The sequence below is a fragment of the Phycodurus eques genome, chromosome 23 (genome assembly GCF_024500275.1).
Source record: "Phycodurus eques isolate BA_2022a chromosome 23, UOR_Pequ_1.1, whole genome shotgun sequence".
In the NCBI taxonomy this organism is placed as follows: Eukaryota; Metazoa; Chordata; class Actinopteri; order Syngnathiformes; family Syngnathidae; genus Phycodurus; species Phycodurus eques.
Window position 1 is genome coordinate 2,086,267 of NC_084547.1, and position 18,324 is coordinate 2,104,590.

General features: G+C 47.2%; 3 protein-coding genes across 7 annotated transcripts; all 3 read left to right on the top strand.

The window, feature by feature from the left end:
- Positions 1-60: 60 nt before the first annotated feature.
- Positions 61-3,535, top strand: hdac8 (histone deacetylase 8). 2 transcript variants are annotated; one of them, XM_061669109.1, is made up of 11 exons: positions 61-274; positions 353-405; positions 476-606; positions 722-863; positions 942-1,054; positions 1,213-1,290; positions 1,544-1,652; positions 1,829-2,001; positions 2,140-2,234; positions 3,019-3,124; positions 3,256-3,535. In XM_061669109.1, the coding sequence occupies exons 1-11, from the start codon at positions 161-163 to the stop codon at positions 3,276-3,278; spliced, it is 1,137 nt and encodes a 378-aa protein (XP_061525093.1). In that variant the 5' UTR covers positions 61-160; the 3' UTR covers positions 3,279-3,535. The 2 variants fall into 2 exon arrangements, 1 of the variants encoding a protein (XP_061525093.1); XR_009767696.1 differs by lacking the exon at positions 3,256-3,535 and having other exon boundaries at positions 1,829-2,015; positions 3,019-3,107.
- Positions 3,536-4,651: 1,116 nt separating this feature from the next.
- Positions 4,652-15,302, top strand: LOC133397916 (FH2 domain-containing protein 1-like). 4 transcript variants are annotated; one of them, XM_061669361.1, is made up of 15 exons: positions 4,652-4,794; positions 6,411-6,626; positions 8,571-8,845; positions 8,920-9,084; positions 9,222-9,283; positions 10,705-10,807; positions 11,250-11,335; positions 11,417-11,517; positions 11,664-11,734; positions 11,806-11,913; positions 12,039-12,109; positions 12,195-12,312; positions 12,513-12,677; positions 13,243-13,326; positions 13,401-15,302. In XM_061669361.1, the coding sequence occupies exons 3-15, from the start codon at positions 8,615-8,617 to the stop codon at positions 15,300-15,302; spliced, it is 3,267 nt and encodes a 1,088-aa protein (XP_061525345.1). In that variant the 5' UTR covers positions 4,652-4,794; positions 6,411-6,626; positions 8,571-8,614. The 4 variants fall into 4 exon arrangements, with proteins under 4 accessions (XP_061525345.1, XP_061525346.1, XP_061525348.1 ...); XM_061669362.1 differs by lacking the exon at positions 11,806-11,913; XM_061669364.1 differs by lacking the exons at positions 8,571-8,845; positions 8,920-9,084; positions 9,222-9,283 and having other exon boundaries at positions 11,214-11,335.
- A 1,647-nt stretch (positions 15,303-16,949) lies between these two features.
- btg3 (B-cell translocation gene 3) lies at positions 16,950-18,097 on the top strand. Its single transcript, XM_061669383.1, has 4 exons — positions 16,950-17,113; positions 17,239-17,376; positions 17,623-17,812; positions 17,895-18,097. Exons 1-4 carry the CDS (start codon positions 16,950-16,952, stop codon positions 17,976-17,978), a joined length of 576 nt encoding a protein of 191 aa, XP_061525367.1. The 3' UTR covers positions 17,979-18,097.
- Positions 18,098-18,324: the final 227 nt, after the last annotated feature.

Here is an 18,324-nt window from a genome sequence, read left to right on the forward strand (position 1 = left end):
TAAAAATTGGTCGAGGTTTTTTTTTTGGGGGGGGGGGTGTTTATGGTGTAACACCAGAAGCGAGCCCGACTTCCCCTCTCCACTTGTGTTTTTTGTTTTGGAATATTTGACATATTTGACATTCCCCGCCGTCTTTTCTCCACATTTCACCCACGCAAGCATGAGTTGTGAAGGAGACGGCGATGACGGAAGTTACGGTAAACGGAAGGTCGCGTATGTTTTTAGTCAGGAATACATTGAAACTTGTGACTCTTTATCCAAAGTGCCAAACCGGGTGAGTTGGATTCTTTTGACCTCCTTTTTGCTGTGCAGTGTTTCGTTGAGGTTAAGATGAGTTTTGTCCGTTTTGTAGGCGAGTATGGTCCACTCACTGATAGAAGCCTATGGACTCCTCAAAGATATGAGGTTTGGAACATGACGAGAAGACAAGTGTCAGCATGCAACATTGATATTGTCCTCCTTGTTCTCCTTGCAGCACTGTGAAGCCACAGGTGGCCACCATAGAGGACATGGGTCAGTTCCACTCGGACTTCTACCTGGAGCATCTTCACAAGATCAGCCAGGACGGAGACAACGATGACCCCCATTCGGCCGACTACGGCCTTGGTGAGTCGTCCACGTGCTTTTTAAAATTTCCTTTACAGTTTAAGTATCTGTACTATTTTAAGTACAGAGTGTGAGTACCTCTCCTCACCATTGCAATGCACTTCACCTCCTCCAGGTTACGACTGTCCAGTGGTGGAGGGCATATTTGACTACGCAGCGGCAGTAGGGGGCGCTACGCTCACTGCCGCCCAGTGCCTGCTGGACCAAACGTGCCACGTGGCCATCAACTGGGCCGGGGGGTGGCACCATGCCAAGAAGTAAGGGGCGAGGCCGTTGCTTTTGTGAGGTCTGGCGCGATCGCTCGCCGCTCAGCAGTTTCTCTCCGCGACCTCCAGGGACCAGGCGTCGGGCTTCTGCTACGTCAACGATGCCGTGTTGGGAATTCTCAAGCTGCGGGAAAAATACGACAGAGTCCTTTACGTGGACGTGGACCTGCATCACGGAGACGGTACGCTAACAAACGAGAATCCTTTCCAGTATTCACCGTTACGTTGTAAACTGTCGGGCAGTGACGGATGGAAGGGGGGGGGGGGGAGAAGCTTGGTTTGGGAATGCAATAGTTTTATCCATTTTCTGTACTTCCTTGTACTCCTTTTCTCCCTGCAGGTGTGGAGGAAGCCTTCAACTTCACGTCCAAAGTCATGACGGTGTCCCTGCACAAGTTCTCCCCTGGCTTTTTCCCAGGTGACTTTCATCGCTGGCCTTTGTATTGTACATGACAACGCAGATTTTAGGTGAAATTTCAGGACGAACAACATCAAACGTTCTTTTCCAGGTAAAACTATTCGACAAGAGCTCGCAAAGAGTACATTAGAGAAGATCAAATTAAGTTCATCTGTGATGGTTACAGTGCATTTTTGGTTCATCCTGAAATTTCACCTGAAACACGATATTAATGTCTATTTTAGGGATTATATACATACGTGTGTGTGTGTAGGTACGGGCGATGTCACTAATATCGGCTTGTGCAGAGGCCGCTGGTACACGGTCAACGTCCCGCTGGAGGACGGCATCCGAGACGACAGATATTACCAAGTCTTCACCAGGCAAGTGAGGGGAGGAGCTGCATTTAGTCGGGCTGTTAGCTTCGTCTAGGAGAGAAAAGGGCTTAAAACTCGATTCACTGCCAGCCTTCGCAGCTAACATGGATATTTGACTTCTAAAGCCGTCAATGGCAGTGAATGTGTTTAAGCGCTGAACTGACGTCGTCTCTTGGCTGCAGCGTCATGCCGGACGTGCGCGCTCACTACAACCCGGATGCCGTGGTGATGCAGCTGGGCGCCGACACCATGGCGGGAGACCCCATGTGCTCCTTTAACATGACGCCGCTGGGGGTGGCCAAGTGTCTGCAGTACGTGCTGCAGTGGCGCCTGCCGACGCTGCTGCTGGGAGGAGGTGCGCTTTTGTGTGTGCGTTTAAAGTAGCTTCATAATATGACATTTTTTTTATCCTCAATTTGAAGTGGATGTTTCCTGCTACCTTCGTTAAAAAGTATACTGTACATATTATAATCAATCATAATGTTATTCTCAGGGGGTTACAACCTGGCTAACACGGCCCGCTGCTGGACCTACCTGACGGCAGTTATTTTGGGCAAGACCCTCACCTCGGAAATACCGGACCACGAGGTAATATGTCGCCGTTTTGACATTGTCGCATTGTGACTAAAACAAAAAACAAAACCCAAAAAACACTTAACTTGGGGTGCAACAAAAAGTCAATTTCTCTGGAATCCCTCATCTGACTTTCAAAGTTCTTGAGGCGTTTCAGGGGCCATTCTGACCAGCTTGCGCATTTTAACATACGGTCATTTTTTTGAGCAGTCTTGTCACGTTGCAATTTATAGCACTTTTGAAAGTTTTAATTCACTGCCGTTGACGGCTTTAGAAGTCAAATATCCATGTTAACTGGGAGGGCTGGCAGTGAATGAGCAAATAATTTATTTTTGATTTTTAGCAAGCACATTGGTATTTTTTATTGCTATTGTGACAAATGAGCAAACCCTGACGAAGGCAATTATTCTATGACACATAATGTCATTCTTAAAATAAAATACTATATGCCTAAGGAGGTCGAACTATGTGTTGAGTAAAGACAAAAGACTTTTTTTGTTTTCAATATGATGCTGTTATTTGTTTATTAGCATGACCGAAGCCAATGCCAGCCCTTTCTTTTTTGTTATCTTGTATATTGTTATTATCAAAAAAAAAAAAAGTAACTTAAAGATAATGAATATGGCGGAATCAATAGAACCAGATGGAACAGCAATCATGAGTGCGATTAATCGTTTAGATTGTCATTTTCTTTAAATGACGCTTTCAATCCACCAAACTTGTGTCCACCAAATTGTGATAATCTGTCCCTCCGCCTCCTGTCTATTCATGTCACAAATCAGCACTTATGGTCTTTTAGTTTTTTACGGAGTACGGGCCCGACTATTCGCTCGAGATCAGTCCGAGCTGTCGCCCCGACCGCAATGACGCCAAACACCTGGGGGAGGTCGTCGCCACCATCAAAAGTACGTAAGAGCAAAGCGACGTGATTGTGAGGAGGCCGCGGCGTATCCATGTGATGCGATATTTCATGTTTGATGTATAGTTTTGAGAATTGTAGCTTACTGCTAATTAGCCTCTAACCCCCCCGACCCAGGGAATCTGAAGAATGTGGTTTAGGAGCCATCCACACTCCCCAATGAAGACAATATGGATGGCAGGCCTTCAGCACTGCAGCCCTGCGGGATTCAGAAGCATTTTAGGGCACGTTGGCGGGCTGCTTCGAGGGGCTTGAAGGACTGAAAGAGGTTTTGTGCTTGTTGTACAATGTTCGCATGTTCGGATGTTTTTGGGGATCTAAATTGGTGCATTTGACTGACAAGTGTTCTGCTGATCCCCTGGGAAAAAAAAAAAAAACAACAAAAAAAAGTTTAGAATTGCCTGTAGATCCCACAAGATGGAGGCGCAAAGCACTACGTTCGTAAAAATGCATTTTGCAACCCTACTTGTAAATAATCCAAATAAATGTCTTTGTTGTCCATTGGTTGTCTTTTGAACATTTTCAAACTCACTTTGAACGTGTTGTCAAAATGTGACATTGGGCCCTCTCAGTCTGCCAATATTGATTATTCATTCATACATCTCCAATAAATATATGGCAGCAGTGTTACACATAAGAGCAGAACCAAACTACGGCGTGGGGGCCACATGTGGCCCGCCTTCTGTTTTTTTAGTGGCCGGCGGCATATGCTCAAAAAAACATTTAACACGGCCCACGATGCTCCTGACAACTACTACTAATAAATTGGTTTTGATTTGAGGTTTTTGAAATAAAAATATAAAAACACAGGGGCAGATCTATTCTTGTGGGTTAAAGGGCTGTGGGCCACTCCAAAATGACTTGTCACCATTAAGCGAAAGTTGTGATGTAGCAGTTCTTATACTGAATATCATCTAGGCCTGCTAAAAAGTCTGATTTTTGGTTGAAAAAATATTTTACAAATTTGGAGCGTGAGGACGACAAATAAATTTAACTCTGTGCAGTCACTTCAAAATAACTTGAAATGTACAGAGTATGACATAAACAATAGTGTCAGGCAAATGACAATATGTTACTGACAGCAACGTGAAACAAAGTGACAAGTAGTTTTTGAAAAGCAAATACGAGGTTGTAATATTTAGGTTTTAACTGTGTAGAAATGGGAGGAAAAAACAGCAACAAAAAAAAAAGCTGTTCTTCATCAATGCTACTCCAAAAATCAAAAGATACTATCCTGCAGGCCCTGCTGTTTCAACGTTAATCGCTCTTGGGGTCCCCCCAGTGGTCGCGGGGGGCGTAAAGCAGGTGCGACTCAACTGCGACATGCATGCTGCACACATGGCCAAAACAATTCAAACCAAACCACGATTTGATATTCATGAATGGCATGTCTCCTGTCATTTTATTGGTAAAGTGTGTGTGTGTGTGTGTGTGTTCAGGCCAAAATGCTGTTTCCGCTGATAGGTGGAGCACATGCAACTCTTATCTCTGCCTCGCACGGACCGGCGGCGTGAGTCGCCACGCCTGCGCGGTCGTCAGCCTGCGACGCGCTCACGGAGGCGCGACCTGCAGCCGCCAGTCAAGCTCGGTGTCCTCGGCCCTGGTTGCTGCTCGTTTCCGAGGTGTCGGACACCGGTCACACACTGGATTCATATGGTGAGTTGTTTTTGTTGTGTGTGTGTGTATGTGTGTGTGTGTGTCCGCGCGTGTTGTGCTGTGACTTCAAGCCCGCCGCACTTGTTGGTTGGTAGTCTTGACTTTTTTTTGTTTTTTTTTAGTTCAACTAATATTTGTTGCTATTTATGCTTGCTGCGACCAGTTGAAAAAGGTGAGCAGTTTTTTTTTTTTTTTTTTTTACCCCCCCCCCCCCCCCCCCCCCCACACACGCACACACTCCTCACTTTTCTTGACACGCTCAAAAAGCAGCAGGCGTCTTTTTCCTCGTTCAGTTGAAAATGTCAACTGAATGGTGTTGAATGTGTGAATGCGCCGTGGCCTTGAAAACGAAACAAAAATTGTTAGAAAGAGACAGCTGTCCTTGTTGCTATGGAAACACCCCAGACAAGGAGCATCGCGACTTCCGCCAGGGGCGTCGAACGGCGTGGTGGTGGACGCACAGTACCGGACGGAAAACCTTCGTTAACCCCACGAACAAAAATGTGTTCGTGTTTTTATTAGCAAACAAACAAACATACCTCGCTATAATTTTGTGCTTTAGGAAAAACAAAATGTCATAGCACATTTCTATATCATGTAAAGAATCAAACAGGATTTAAGGCTGCAATCCGATTCATTGTGCTGCTCCTTCTGGTTCTGGTGTGGTTGGCCACCGGGGGGCAGTATAATACTCTACAGTCATGCAGACACAAACAAAGACTTCTATGACAAAGTGATTCCATAAGATCATGTACTAATATTAGTCTTTTTTGATTTATTATTGAGGATAAAGAATATCCAGTGGACTCCCCCCACAATCGCAGTTCGGCACCCGCAGATTCACCTATCCATGGATTTTTTTCCTTTTTTGTTTTGTTGTATTTTTTTTATTTTGTTTTGCAGGGGACCCAACCCCGAAAACGCTTAATGACTTATTCAAGAATTTCTTGGGTTTATTTTATTTTTGTCCCAGTGCAATGATAATGGGCGCCAATTTTCTGCGGATTTTCACGATTGATGGTTTGGCCCCGTCCCCTGTGAATAGCGGGGACCCAATGTATGCCTGTGAGTATTGTTAAATTGTCTAACTGTGTTGCGCCACCATGTATGTTCAACTGGTATTGTTATAGTCTTGTCTAAATGTGTTGCGCCACCATGTGCGTTCAACTATCAACTGTTAGCGTGTCAATGGCGGTTTGCATTGTTTGTTAGCATTAAGCTAATCAGGCATTTTCAAAAGGCAAAAAGCGTGGCTACCTGCGCCATCCAGTTTCCTCTGTTTGCTCCCCTCAAGTGGACTTCAGTCTTGGAATCTGCAGGAAGAAGGAGTGCGATGTCACGCCCGTCTTGACTCCCCCCCCCCCCCCCCCCCCCCATTTCTCACAGATTCCTCTGTAACACCCGAAGGTGTTAACGAGGTAGCGCGTTTCTTTTTGCACATGGCTTCTCACTTAACATTTGACTACTTTCCACTTTCTCCCGTGTGGAAAATGTTGGCGAAACTTCCACACAATTTGTCATCTCGTGCGACATGTTGTGAGTCAGCCGTCATTTGTGTTTCTGTGACAGGTCAGATGAATTTGTAGTGTCAATATTTGCCCGCGTTACTTCCACAGAGGTGTGCGAGTGCGCCAGCGCTGGAAAGGAGATTTGAGGCATCACGTTGACCGTCCTGCGCGGTGTTAAGTTCCCGGCGTGAATGCGAGGGGACGCCGTGTTCTGACGGACCAGGACAATCTTGTCAAACGAGCTCTTTCCTCATTAACCCGTGCCCGCCCCTCTCTTCAAACAGACTCGCTTGCCTGATTCATCTCTGCGGTCTCCCAGCTCAGGTCAGTGCTGTCTCTGTGGGAATGTGAAGCAAAAATTGGTTGGTTGGACACGTCACAATTAGGTCAGCTGAGAGGCGCAAACGAGTCATGTTATTGTACGTTGGGATATTTGCATCGAGTGACGTCATCGGCGCCCCATCAAAACTAATTGGCGCACATGCACTGACCGTGATGTTGCCATCAAGCACACAACGCGCCGTCGTTGGTAAGTCACTCCGTTACCACAGCGATTGCTAGCAATCTGAGCCGTTTCCATGGTAACGCGTGGCATCTTGAGTACACACTCTAAATATTATACCCAAGCCCACTGGACTTTCTTGCACTGGGCTGACTTGTGTGCTTTGCAAACACAATCGCATCTAATGACAACAGTGTTCCCTTGCTATGTCGCGGTTCACTTATTGCGGATTCAGTGTATTGCAGATTTGTTTTTTCATAATCATATCACGCATAACACGCCATATCATGGGATTTTGAGTGTATGCTGTAATTTTTTTTGTGGTAAAATGCTTCCTAAATTAAAACTAAAAATAAAAATAAAATGTACATAGTGTACTGTGCATGACAGTACGTTTAAAGTTTAAAAGGTATTTATATAATATAACATCGTTTTAAGGAGTATAGAAAGTGTAATTAAGAGTATTGTAGAGGTTAGTAGGATTTAAAAATAGTCTTGAAGAAAATGTGTGTTTCGCCACTTCACGGATTTCACCTATTACAGGGGTTGGTCCAGAACCTAACCCATGCGATAAACGAAGGATTAGCGCATAAAATTGCAGCATTTTGAGCACATTTGGCTCAATTCAAGTCAAGTCTTGGTAACTTTTCCCCAAAGTCGAACATTCATTTTGAGTTGAGGGCAATCATCGGCCTCATTTGAAACGAAATCAACGTAATTTTCCATGCGGTTTGGTTGCGACACGCAGCACACGTCCAACTCTTGATTCACCCGCAAGCGTTTTTGAGTTTCAACTGTTTTAATTGTGCTTTTGAGCGTTCACGCCGTGAGCGTGTAAGCGGATGTGAGGGAAGAGGATGATGAAGGGGAAAAAAAAGCTCTTTGAATGCAGCGGCAAGAAAAACCAGACCGGCAGGTTTCAGACACACAAGGAAAGTCAGCTTTTACGTAAGCTTGCAAATGACATTAATCAGACACAAATACACAAAATATACTCAGTTAAGTTAAAGTCCAATATGGTGACCTGTCTGGATTATTCCAGGTGTTTTGTGCTGCGTGTGGAGATGTTTAAGAGCAGGGGCGTCCAAATATTTTCTTCCCAGGGCCACCTTTGATGTTCGTTATCGTTAATCAGTGTAAGAAATGTGACTAAATTCTACAATATTTATAAATATTATGTTTATTTAAAAAAAAAACCAACTCTGTGATAAAGCAAAAAAGGAATGAATTTTTCAGAATTTTTTTGGGTGGCAAGCGACCCTGTATCCCACTTGCAGCGGCTGCTTCTGATATGTGCAGCTGCGCAGGGTGGCATTTCCAGGCGGTGTTGGGGCTGCCTCACCCAGGGCACCGATCAAGTCAGGACTGGTTAGAACCAAAGCAAAAGAAATCTGTGCTCAGATGACCTTGACAGGTAGCAAAATGCAACGCAAATTCCATTCCGAAGCGCAACTGACCGAATGATGTGTGAAATGTGGAAAACAAGTTTGCGAGGCGTTACAACGAATTTCTTCTTCTCTTCTCCTGCCTTGCCACCCAGTGTAGAAAGAAGAGCCCGACCAATTAGTTGGCCGGTATTAACAGATTGGCAAAAATCGGCGGTTTGCAAATAGCCCCCAAGCCGCAGTTTGGACATCCCCGATTTAGCGGAAGTGGCTGCTCAATAGCAGGGAGTTTTTTTTGTTTGTTTTGTTCCTCGTGTGTGCGAACATTGTCAGCAAAGCATGCTGGGAAGTGTCGATGAAAGCTGTTTTTTTGGGACGCAGCGAGATGATTGGTCGTCACTTCTCTGCGGGCCCCTCCCTCCGCCATGCTCGCCCGTGGCCTCAGTGAATTCGGCGCCTCCGTCCAATCAGCTGATGGGATGCGCGTGATGGCCAACGAGAACAAGACGCCGGACAGAGTGCCGCCGCCGCCGCCTCCACCGCCGCCGCCGCCCCCTCCCCCTCCACCCCCGCCTCCCCCCTCGTTGCCCACGGGAGGCCTGAAGATCCATAAGAGGGTGAGGAGTTTCTTCTGGAAAACCATCCCGGAGGAGCAGGTACGGAACGAAGTGCACCTCGTTGGGCCAATTCCCGTAGTGCGCATCGATGCGACGTTCGCGTGTGCGGGCAGGTGCGGGGGCGTGCCAACCTGTGGACGCTGGGCCGGGCGCAGCAGAGCCGCCGGATCGACGCCAGCACGGTGGAAGAACTCTTTGGTCAGCAGCAGGGTCACGCCGGCGCCACGCCGGCCGGGGGAGGGAGGGGCCGCGGCTCGCTGCGGGACACAAAGGACCAGGTGGGTGACGACGACGACTATGATAATTACGACGATAATGGTGACTATGGCGACGACAGCAATTAACTCGAAATGGACGTGAGCGAAAACGATGACGACGACGTCGATGACTACGATGTCCGCCTGTCGCACCGCAGGTCTCCCTCTTGGACACCAAGCGAGGCATGAACGTGGGCATCTTCCTCAAACAGTTCAAGAGGTAAAAGATGACCAAGAGGCGCCCACGTGCCCCACGGTGTTTTGGGTAAAACACACGCCGCCATGCCGGTAGCGAGAGAGAGTGGGCTTCGTGACGGACTGACAATCAGAAAACATGATTTGACCCTAACAAGGGAGCAAAGAGCAGCACAGTTATTTACAACATCAAATAAGTAACGACAGGGATCACAAAGACAGAACTCTGAACTGGAATAACAAGAACATTTAGTAACTATATCCCGCGGTCCAATCGGAACAGGGAATAACTGGTAAATGAGCAAAAGAATATATAAATATATAATCATCATAATTGTAGAAATTAAACAATTTTATTTACAATAAAATAAATTGCCAGATGTATGGTATTATTCACTATTTAATCAAATTCTAAAAAAATGCCAAATATATGTTTGCATTTTTTTATTTAAATGTGAAATTGTTTATTTTCCGCATTTTTATTCTATTATTTACAAGCAATTATTTGACCACATTATTTAATAAATGTAAAAAAAAATTAATGCGTATGTTAAATAGTTTTTACTAATATTAATCAGTAATTGCTTTATAAAATTTAAAAAAATTAAATGTTCAAACTGCTGTTTATATTTGTATGTTTAAATGTAAATGTCTTTTTTTTATTTTACTACTTTGAACCAGTAATTTAATAAAATTACTTTTAAAAGAAATTTATTTATCATGTTAACCAGTTATTTAAGAAAATTCCTTTTTTAAAAAAAGTTTATTGGCTAATGAAATGTAGACATTTTTATTTTCTCCATTCTTTATTCTATTAGTTTGAAAATAAATGAATTGACCAATTATTTAAATTTTTTTTGTGGAAAAGGCTATATAGTTGTATATTTAAATGTAAATGTAAAATTGTCCATTGTTTTGCTATAAATAAATAATAAATGAAAAATGAATAAACCCATTGTAATGAACCAATTTTAAGAGGAAAAAAAAGCTAAATTACTGCAACAAATGCAAGAAGATTCTTGATCAGATCAGAACAGCAGCTGTAGATGAGAGCGTAAACAGCTTAGTGCATATAATGCAAATATCGGACATCCAGAACAATGAGTCACAGAAGTAGGAGGAGAGAAAATGTCATAGCTGTCTGTCAACCCCAAAATAAGACAAAGAGAGTCAAAGTGCAAAAAGACAGCGACATGGCATTTTGTGTTTATGTGCTGTTCCCTGTGTTTACTCAACACCGCGGCACATGAAGGCCGTTTGAGCTTGTGGTAGGACGAAGGAAGAAATTTGATGATAAAATGGGTCCTCCTCACTTCCTTAAAAATGTTCTTGTCCATTCGCGAATTCCCAACCGCTGGGCAAGTTATCCAATTTCCCCCCACAAAAACAATTGATTTACTACCATTGCGTTGGGCTGGGATGATCACAGCGGCTGTTCTCGTTCAGGTCCAACCAGGCCATCATTGACGACATTCGCCGTGGCAACGGCGAGCCTTACGGGGCGGAGCCTCTGAGAGAGCTGATGAAGTTGCTGCCTGAGGCGGATGAGGTGACGCGCACATTTCCTGCTCACCAAGGCTGGGAATCATCGACTCATTCACTTCTCTCTCATCACTCGATTATCTTTTTTTTTTTTTATATATGGTGAACTACAGTATACAGTAAAGTTGACTGACTAAAAAGTCCCTAAAAATCTCTTTGTAGTGATTCGGGAGTAGGGAATGAGTGAATGAGTCTGAACGCAGTCAGTCATGATGTCATTGTGGTGGATCTTCTGAAAATAAATATTGAACAATACATAATATCGTGATATTGTTTGAAAGACCTTCTGTACTGAATTTCGAGAATTTGTTTTCAAAATACATTATACGTGTTTGAAAATAATTGCTCACAACATGTTGGGCTGCCGTGGCCACTTGAGAGCGCCTTGTTGTTGTCCCTCCACGTTCCAACAGGATAGGAAGTGATTTTCATTTTTTGTTTGGAGAAAGGTGAAGAAGATGAAGGCGTACGGTGGAGACGTGTCAAAGCTGTCACTGGCCGACTCCTTCGTGTTCCTGCTAATTCAGCTCCCCAGGTGACCTGCTAACCTTTCACCTTTCCACTGGAGCGCCGCTGTCTGATTGCTCGTCATCCCCGCTGTCTGATTGGTTCACAGTTACGCCACGCGCATCGAGTGCATGCTGGCCAAGGAGGAGATTCCTGGCATGTGCGAGGCCACGCGGGCTCACATTGGCATCCTTCGCTCTGCAACCAAAGGTGACGCCAAAGCCGACGCCGTCAGTTCCTCCTAAGCTTCCTCGTCGTCCTGCCTCCTCGCAGCACATTTCAGAGCTGTTCTATTTTGGAGAGAGGCGCCAATGAAGTTGAACGCATTAATGATACCCTGCTTTTCTCCCTCGCAGAGGTTCTTGGCTGTCAGGAGCTGCATGCCATCCTCCACTTGGTACTGCAGGCCGGAAACATCCTCAATGCTGTAAGCGACTTAGCGGTCCTAGCTGTGTTAGTGTGTTAGCGGCGTGGTGTTAAAGCGCGCGTGTGTCTCAGGGCGGTCACGGCGGAAATGCGGCGGGCTTCAAACTGTCGTCCCTTTTGTCTCTGGCCGACACGAAAGCCAACAAACCGGGAATGAACCTGCTGCACTTTGTGGCTCTGGTCAGTCACCACAACCAAAAACAAGCCAAGTCCTCCTTTTTTCCTCCTCCTTCCCCTCATCCTCCTCATCTTCCTTCCCTTATGTGACAGTTTGTCATCCTAATGGTTCAAATCCGTCTTCCCAGGAAGCCCAGAAAACAGAGGAGAAGTTGTTGGACTTCCCGCTGAAGTTGAATCACGTTCGGGCTGCTTCCAGGTCAGACTGAGTCTTCTATTCTTAGTCCAGTGTACAGAGTACTCAAAGCTAGCCAGGACGTTTGTGTGACTTTTTTGGTGTGCAGGATCTCCTTGGAGACGCTGGACGCTGAACTGCAGCGGCAGACGTCCCGCACGCGCACTCTCGAGGAGAGCGTCCGGACGGACGGCGAGCTCCTACAGCAGTTGGACGGCTTCCTACAGGTAGCGCCGACGTGCCGACTTCCGAGCACCTGAACACTTACTTCATCCATAGACCTGAGTTGGGACCGGACTTTACTTGGTGGATTTTTGTCACAGTAACTTGGGACTTGTGTGAAACTTTCCGGTTAAGATTTGAGACTTCCTTATGACACTACGCTCTACTCCATCTGGTGAGGTGTTTACTTGTATTCCTGCCTCAGGATGCAACAGCGCGGATGTGCGCGTTGCGCGGCACCCGGCAGCTGCTGAGCGAGGAAGCCGGCGAGCTGATGGATTTCTTCTGCGAGGACAGCGACACGTTCCGACTGGACGAGTGCTTCTCCGTGTTGCACGGCTTCTGCTGCAAGTTCAGCCATGCTGTGAAGGTAGGCTGCCGGATGGGCAAGTGCATTTGCATTAGCTGACTCAGTTGTAGGTGAAGTTTACATCCATCCATCCATTTTCTGAGCCGCTCACGAGGGTCGCGGGCGTGCTGGAGCCCATCCCAGCTGCCATCGGGCAGGAGGCGGGGCACACCCTGAACTGGTTGCCAGCCAATCGCAGGGCACATAGAAACAAACAACCGTTCGCACTCACAGTCACGCCTACGGGCAATTGAGAGTCTCCAATGAATGCATGTTTTTGGGATGTGGGAGGAAACCGGAGTGCCCGGAGAAAACCCACGCAGGCACGGGGAGAACATGCAAACTCCACACAGACGGGGCCGGGGATTGAACCCGGGTCCTCAGAACTGTGAGGCTGACGCTCTAAACAGTCGTCCACCGTGCCGCCTGAAGTTACATTAATGCTATAAATGTTACAGGATTCTTGATAATGTAAACACGCTGTAGTCTGTAGCCATACTTTGCCCACCCCTGAATTGGCGTGATAACGCTCAGGTGGTCTACCTCAGTTGTGGTTGTTGACGGGCCGTTTATTGTATGATTGAAGGAGAACAAAGAGCGGGAAGCCCGTCGCAATCGCTTACAAGTGCTGGAGGAACAGAAGAGACATTCGTGGGCTGGCGGCGAAGAGGTAAAAACACACCCGAATCCCCCATGATGGAGCAGATGAGCAGCAAATCAGTTAACTGCGTTGCGCTGTCGTAGATGGGAGGCGCCGTGGGCTTCCACTGCAGAAGTGAAACAGACCTTTCAGCGGTTATGTTGCACCAGGACGAGGCCAGCGTGCTCCTGGAGCTCCTCTCTCCGAAGTCGAACGGCTGCCGTGCTTCTCGGCGACATACGGTGCGTTCCCGACACTCGTCGTCGCAAAGCCCGTCCTCCCCCTCTGGGAACACAGCAACGACGACGACAACGCCATTAGCCGCCAATCTCGACCGTCACGTCGATGTGGACACCGCCTCCGACAATGACCGAGACCACAAAGAGGCTTCGATGACACGCCCGGAATTGCGCCACTGCAAAACATCTTCTGAAGATGACCACAGCAACCACGACATCTTGGCGGCTGCTAACGACAACAACAACATAGTGTTTCTTCTGGAGAAATGCTCGCTGGTTCCTGTGCTAAAGTCCTTCGGGGAGGTCGGCGGCCCCGCTCGTCTCTGTGAAGTCACCGCCGCGGATGCGGAAGAGCCACGAGCTTCGGACGAGTCGATGGCAGCGCAGGCGGCGGTTTCATGGTGCGTGACGGCCGTGTGCGAGGCGGACCATCCAGGAGAAAAGGAGCCGGCGTCGGTTTCTGAACCGGCGCAGTCCGCGCCCGTCTGCCGCCAACCGCCGCCAACCTCGACACTTTGCGTCTCCTCCAAACCTCCTCCTCAGTCAGACCAGCGTAAGAAGGCGGGCTCATCCAGAACCGTCGCTACCTCCACGAACGGGATCCGATCCAATCACGTGCGTACCCTCAACAGTTCCGAGAAGCAAAACATGAGGAGGGTGGTGCCCATCTCCAGGACCAATAGAGAGAAGCGAGGAGAGAAGCCCTCCACCGCCCCCTCATCACGATGCTCAAACCTCCAGCCCAGAGATTCAAAGAACCGCCACGTTCCCGGTGCTCGGAACCAGCCGGAGGAGAAGATGTGTCGCTCCACGCTGCGAGCGATTGGGGGTGGTTCCACTGTCAAGGCTCCCAACACTCCTTCTCCTGCCCCGTTGTCGGGCCCGGGTTTCGCCCGAAGCACTGCCTCTTCCTCTTTTCGACAAACACGTGCTGCCCTTCCACGGGCGAACGTCTTCAAATCTGGATCTGAAACATCTTCCAAATCATCCACATCTGCAGAGCAACCTCGCACCTCATCGTCCTTGTGCTCCTCCTTGCCCAAGAGGACTACGAGCATCAGGACACCACCAAGCATCATCGCAACTCAGAGTAGCAGGACACCACCCAGTGTCAGAACATCGCCAAGCACCAGATCACCTCCGAGTGTCAGGACATCGACAAACATCAGCGCACCTCCGAACAATAGCACGCCACCAAACGTCAGGCCCCATTCGAGCGTCAAGACATCTGCAAACATCAGGACGCCTCCAATTATCAGGACACCTCCGAGTGTCAGGACATCGGCAGAGATCAGGACGCCTCCGATTATCAGAACACCTCCGAGTGTCAGGACATCGGCAAAGATCAGCACACCTCCGATTATCAGAACACCTCCGAGTGTCAGGACATCGGCAAAGATCAGCACACCTCCGAACAATAGCACGCCACCAAACGTCAGGCCCCGTTCGAGCGTCAAGACATCTGCAAACATAAGGACGCCTCCGATTATCAGGACACCTCCGAGTGTCAGGACATCGGCAAAGATCAGGACGCCTCCGATTATCAGGACACCTTCGAGTGTCAGGACATCGGCAAAGATCAGGACGCCTCCGATTATCAGGACACCTTCGAGTGTCAGGACATCGGCAAAGATCAGGACGCCTCCTGGCTCGATGGGCCCTGACTCCGTGGCCCCCGCTAAAGGCCACGGGCACGATGGCAGCTTCTCGGACAAGTCCAGCCAATCGCGGCACTCGGTCAAGGTCTCCAGGCCCAGCTGGAGATAACACAACACAATACAGATGACATATAAAACAACACACCACAAGCAGATGCCATTTTGTCTAAGACAAGAACGCGATAAAATGTTCATCTGTAGTTGGTGACCATTCCATGGTACACAAAGGTGGCCTTTCGTGATAAAATGAACAATTTATACAGAGAATGAACAAAGAATACATGAAATGCCTTGTTAAATGAATTGATTCTGGATGGTGCACCTTGGAAGTTCATTGAAGTATATTGTGTTTCCGTCATTGTGTTTCCGTCACTTAGAATCATGTAGCTTTGAGATGTCACTCATCTTGGCATATTGTGTCTGACTGAAGCTTTTTCAAGGCCAAGTGTTCCTGATTAGATAAATCGTTATTATTTGGATATATAACCAGGAATTTGAATGTTCTACCAGTCAGCTCTAACCGTTACAATGCAATCTATTTATGAATATTTTCACATATTAAAATGTGTATACCTAATAGAAATAAAGCTTCTTACAGCTTCTCCCACAAAACCCCCAAAAATACCCGCAAAAGTTATAAATTAATCCTGAGTCCTAATTCACTACTCTTACCGGTCGCAAAATAGGAAAAAGACCATTATGTCATATTACTGGACACAGAGCTGTGATATGTTCTGAATGATGGAAAAACACTCATTTGCAACTAATCTCTCAGAATGTAAGCTTGAGGAGCTGCAAGGCCTGGGACATGGCTTTCAGGCCTGACAATAGATGGCGCTGTAATTGCAGACATGGGTGTGACTGGACTTCTGAAGAGGTCGAGTGAAAACACAACATCATAGAAAAGAATCCAAGTTAAAAGGACACAAGTACAGCATTATCACGCAAACTAGTTGTCTGCTCAACCAAACAACAAATCTAACAGCAGCAGTGTTGGATTTGCAGTTCACAATAAACGCCCATGTCTGCTTCTTTGGCTCGCCACCGTTTTGCCAAACGAGGACGAAACAGGACAACAAAACTAGCAGAATCTGTAACTACAGCTCAGGGGAACATCGCTAAACCTATAATCTGTCACTAAAGCTCAGCGGAGCATTCCTAAAACTATCTACAACTGCAAGTTTGTGTTGTCGCTTGTGGATCCAGCGGTATTGGGACAGTAAATACCGAACCAAAGCGCTATTTTTGCGGGTACAGCAATGTTTGAGGATGTCCAGAAGCGATGAAACGCTCTTTTGGATGATAGTTGGTGGTATATTTATCATTTCAACTATTAATATAGGCAATTATCACTTTTTTGGAGAGCGTCAATTACTCGCGGAAGTTTGCCGTCAGGCTCGGTTTATCCCCCCCCCACCCCCCGCGAACAGTGGGATCCACTATACTTTGTGTGTCAACAGACGTTACTATTGTAGGATTGTGAACCTGCAACATTGTATCATCATTATTTCCTGTGCACTTACATTTGAACGTAGGTAATGCGGCGAATACAGATGGTGCAGTGCGGTCGCTGTGTTGTGTTGATGTCGCTCACTTTGACTTCTCTGCACACTTGCTCCGCTGGGCGAAGAGCCGCAAAAGCGCACTCGGGTGATGACATCGTAAAGGAAAAGCTGGAGGCCGTCATAAAGACACAAACACTGCTATAGGAAGTCAATGGGAACGCTCGCCAAAGACGAATTCCAGCAGCAGCGCGATGGAGCAAGAGCTAGCGGCCGTGTTTACGCTAATGAAGATGCTGGTCACCAAGTTGCACGTGCAAAAAACAGAGCTTTTCATTGAGAAGCTACTCGTTGCGCTGAAGGAGAAGTTTCAGGGCCATTGGTACCCTGACAATCCCAGCAAAGGGCAAGCATATAGGTCTTGTGCTTTTCTTATTTTCCACACTTTTGATAGACAAGCAAGCCAGCAGAAGAGCTCTCCATAATGTCTCATCGTTGTTTTTCCAAAATGTCCATCACTGTTGACAGTTGTGTCATTTGCAGGTGCATTCGAGTCAACTTGTCCAATAGTCAGGATCCCGAACTCCTCTGGGCCTGTAAGGAGAGCGGGGTTCAGTTCTGTGATCTGGGATTGCCCCCTGTACTCACCTTATGGGTGGACCCTGGCGAGGTGGCCTGCAGGTTAGAAAGCAACAATAAGCAACCTGGGCTCCCTCTACAGGCATGAAGTGTAACATTCCATGCCGCCGCCACAGTGATGAACGACGGGCTTCCCGGCTGGGTCGCCACTATTAACGACCCCGATCCAGCGGGATTGCTGCGCTCCGTATCACAAGCCAGTTTGCAATGAATTTTAAAGTCAAAATGGCGACATAGCGCCTGCACCTTTAGTGTGGAACATGCTGACATTTTCATTGTTCTGTTCAGGATTGGAGAGGACAACCCTTGCTTCTCGGTGGCCAGGTTCTCCAACAGCAGGAAGGGTGATGATGACACGACGGACGACAGCGCGTCCTCGGGCAGCGAGCCCTCAGGTAGCGACTCGGATTCTTCATCCGGGGACGATAGCCCGGACTCGTGGCCCCTTCCCGTTTCAGCCAGACGCTGCAGTGCCATGGTATCACGTGACACATTTGAGATGGCAGTTATACTTTGGCATGCAGGCATGTGAGCATGTATTTTCTTTTCCTTTTTACCAGAATGCATCCCCTTTTCGACTTCCCTCCTGGTATACTAAGGCCTTGCTACCAGGGAAAAGTCACATCCTGCCTCGAGCTCACTAGGGCTTCACAAGCCTTGCAGCAGAGGCCTGCATCATTGTTTCATTCTTGCTTTCTGTTGTTTTTGTGCATATTTTTGAGATGTTAACATTTCATGTCAGCTTTGTCCATTTCCACGTCATGCAGTCAAGATGCATGACAATAATTGACAATTCAATCGTTCGGACCCCGGAAGAATAACTTTGAAACGAGCTTGTAAAAAGGATGACAGGCTCTCGTATTACGTAGTGCTTATGCATGAGGAAAAGCATTTCTTACTCTGACTGCTGCGTCATGGCTGCGATGCGACCTGACGCTCGGCGCTTCCGATTGACACCTCACAGGTGCGTGGCTATATTTACAAAAAAGT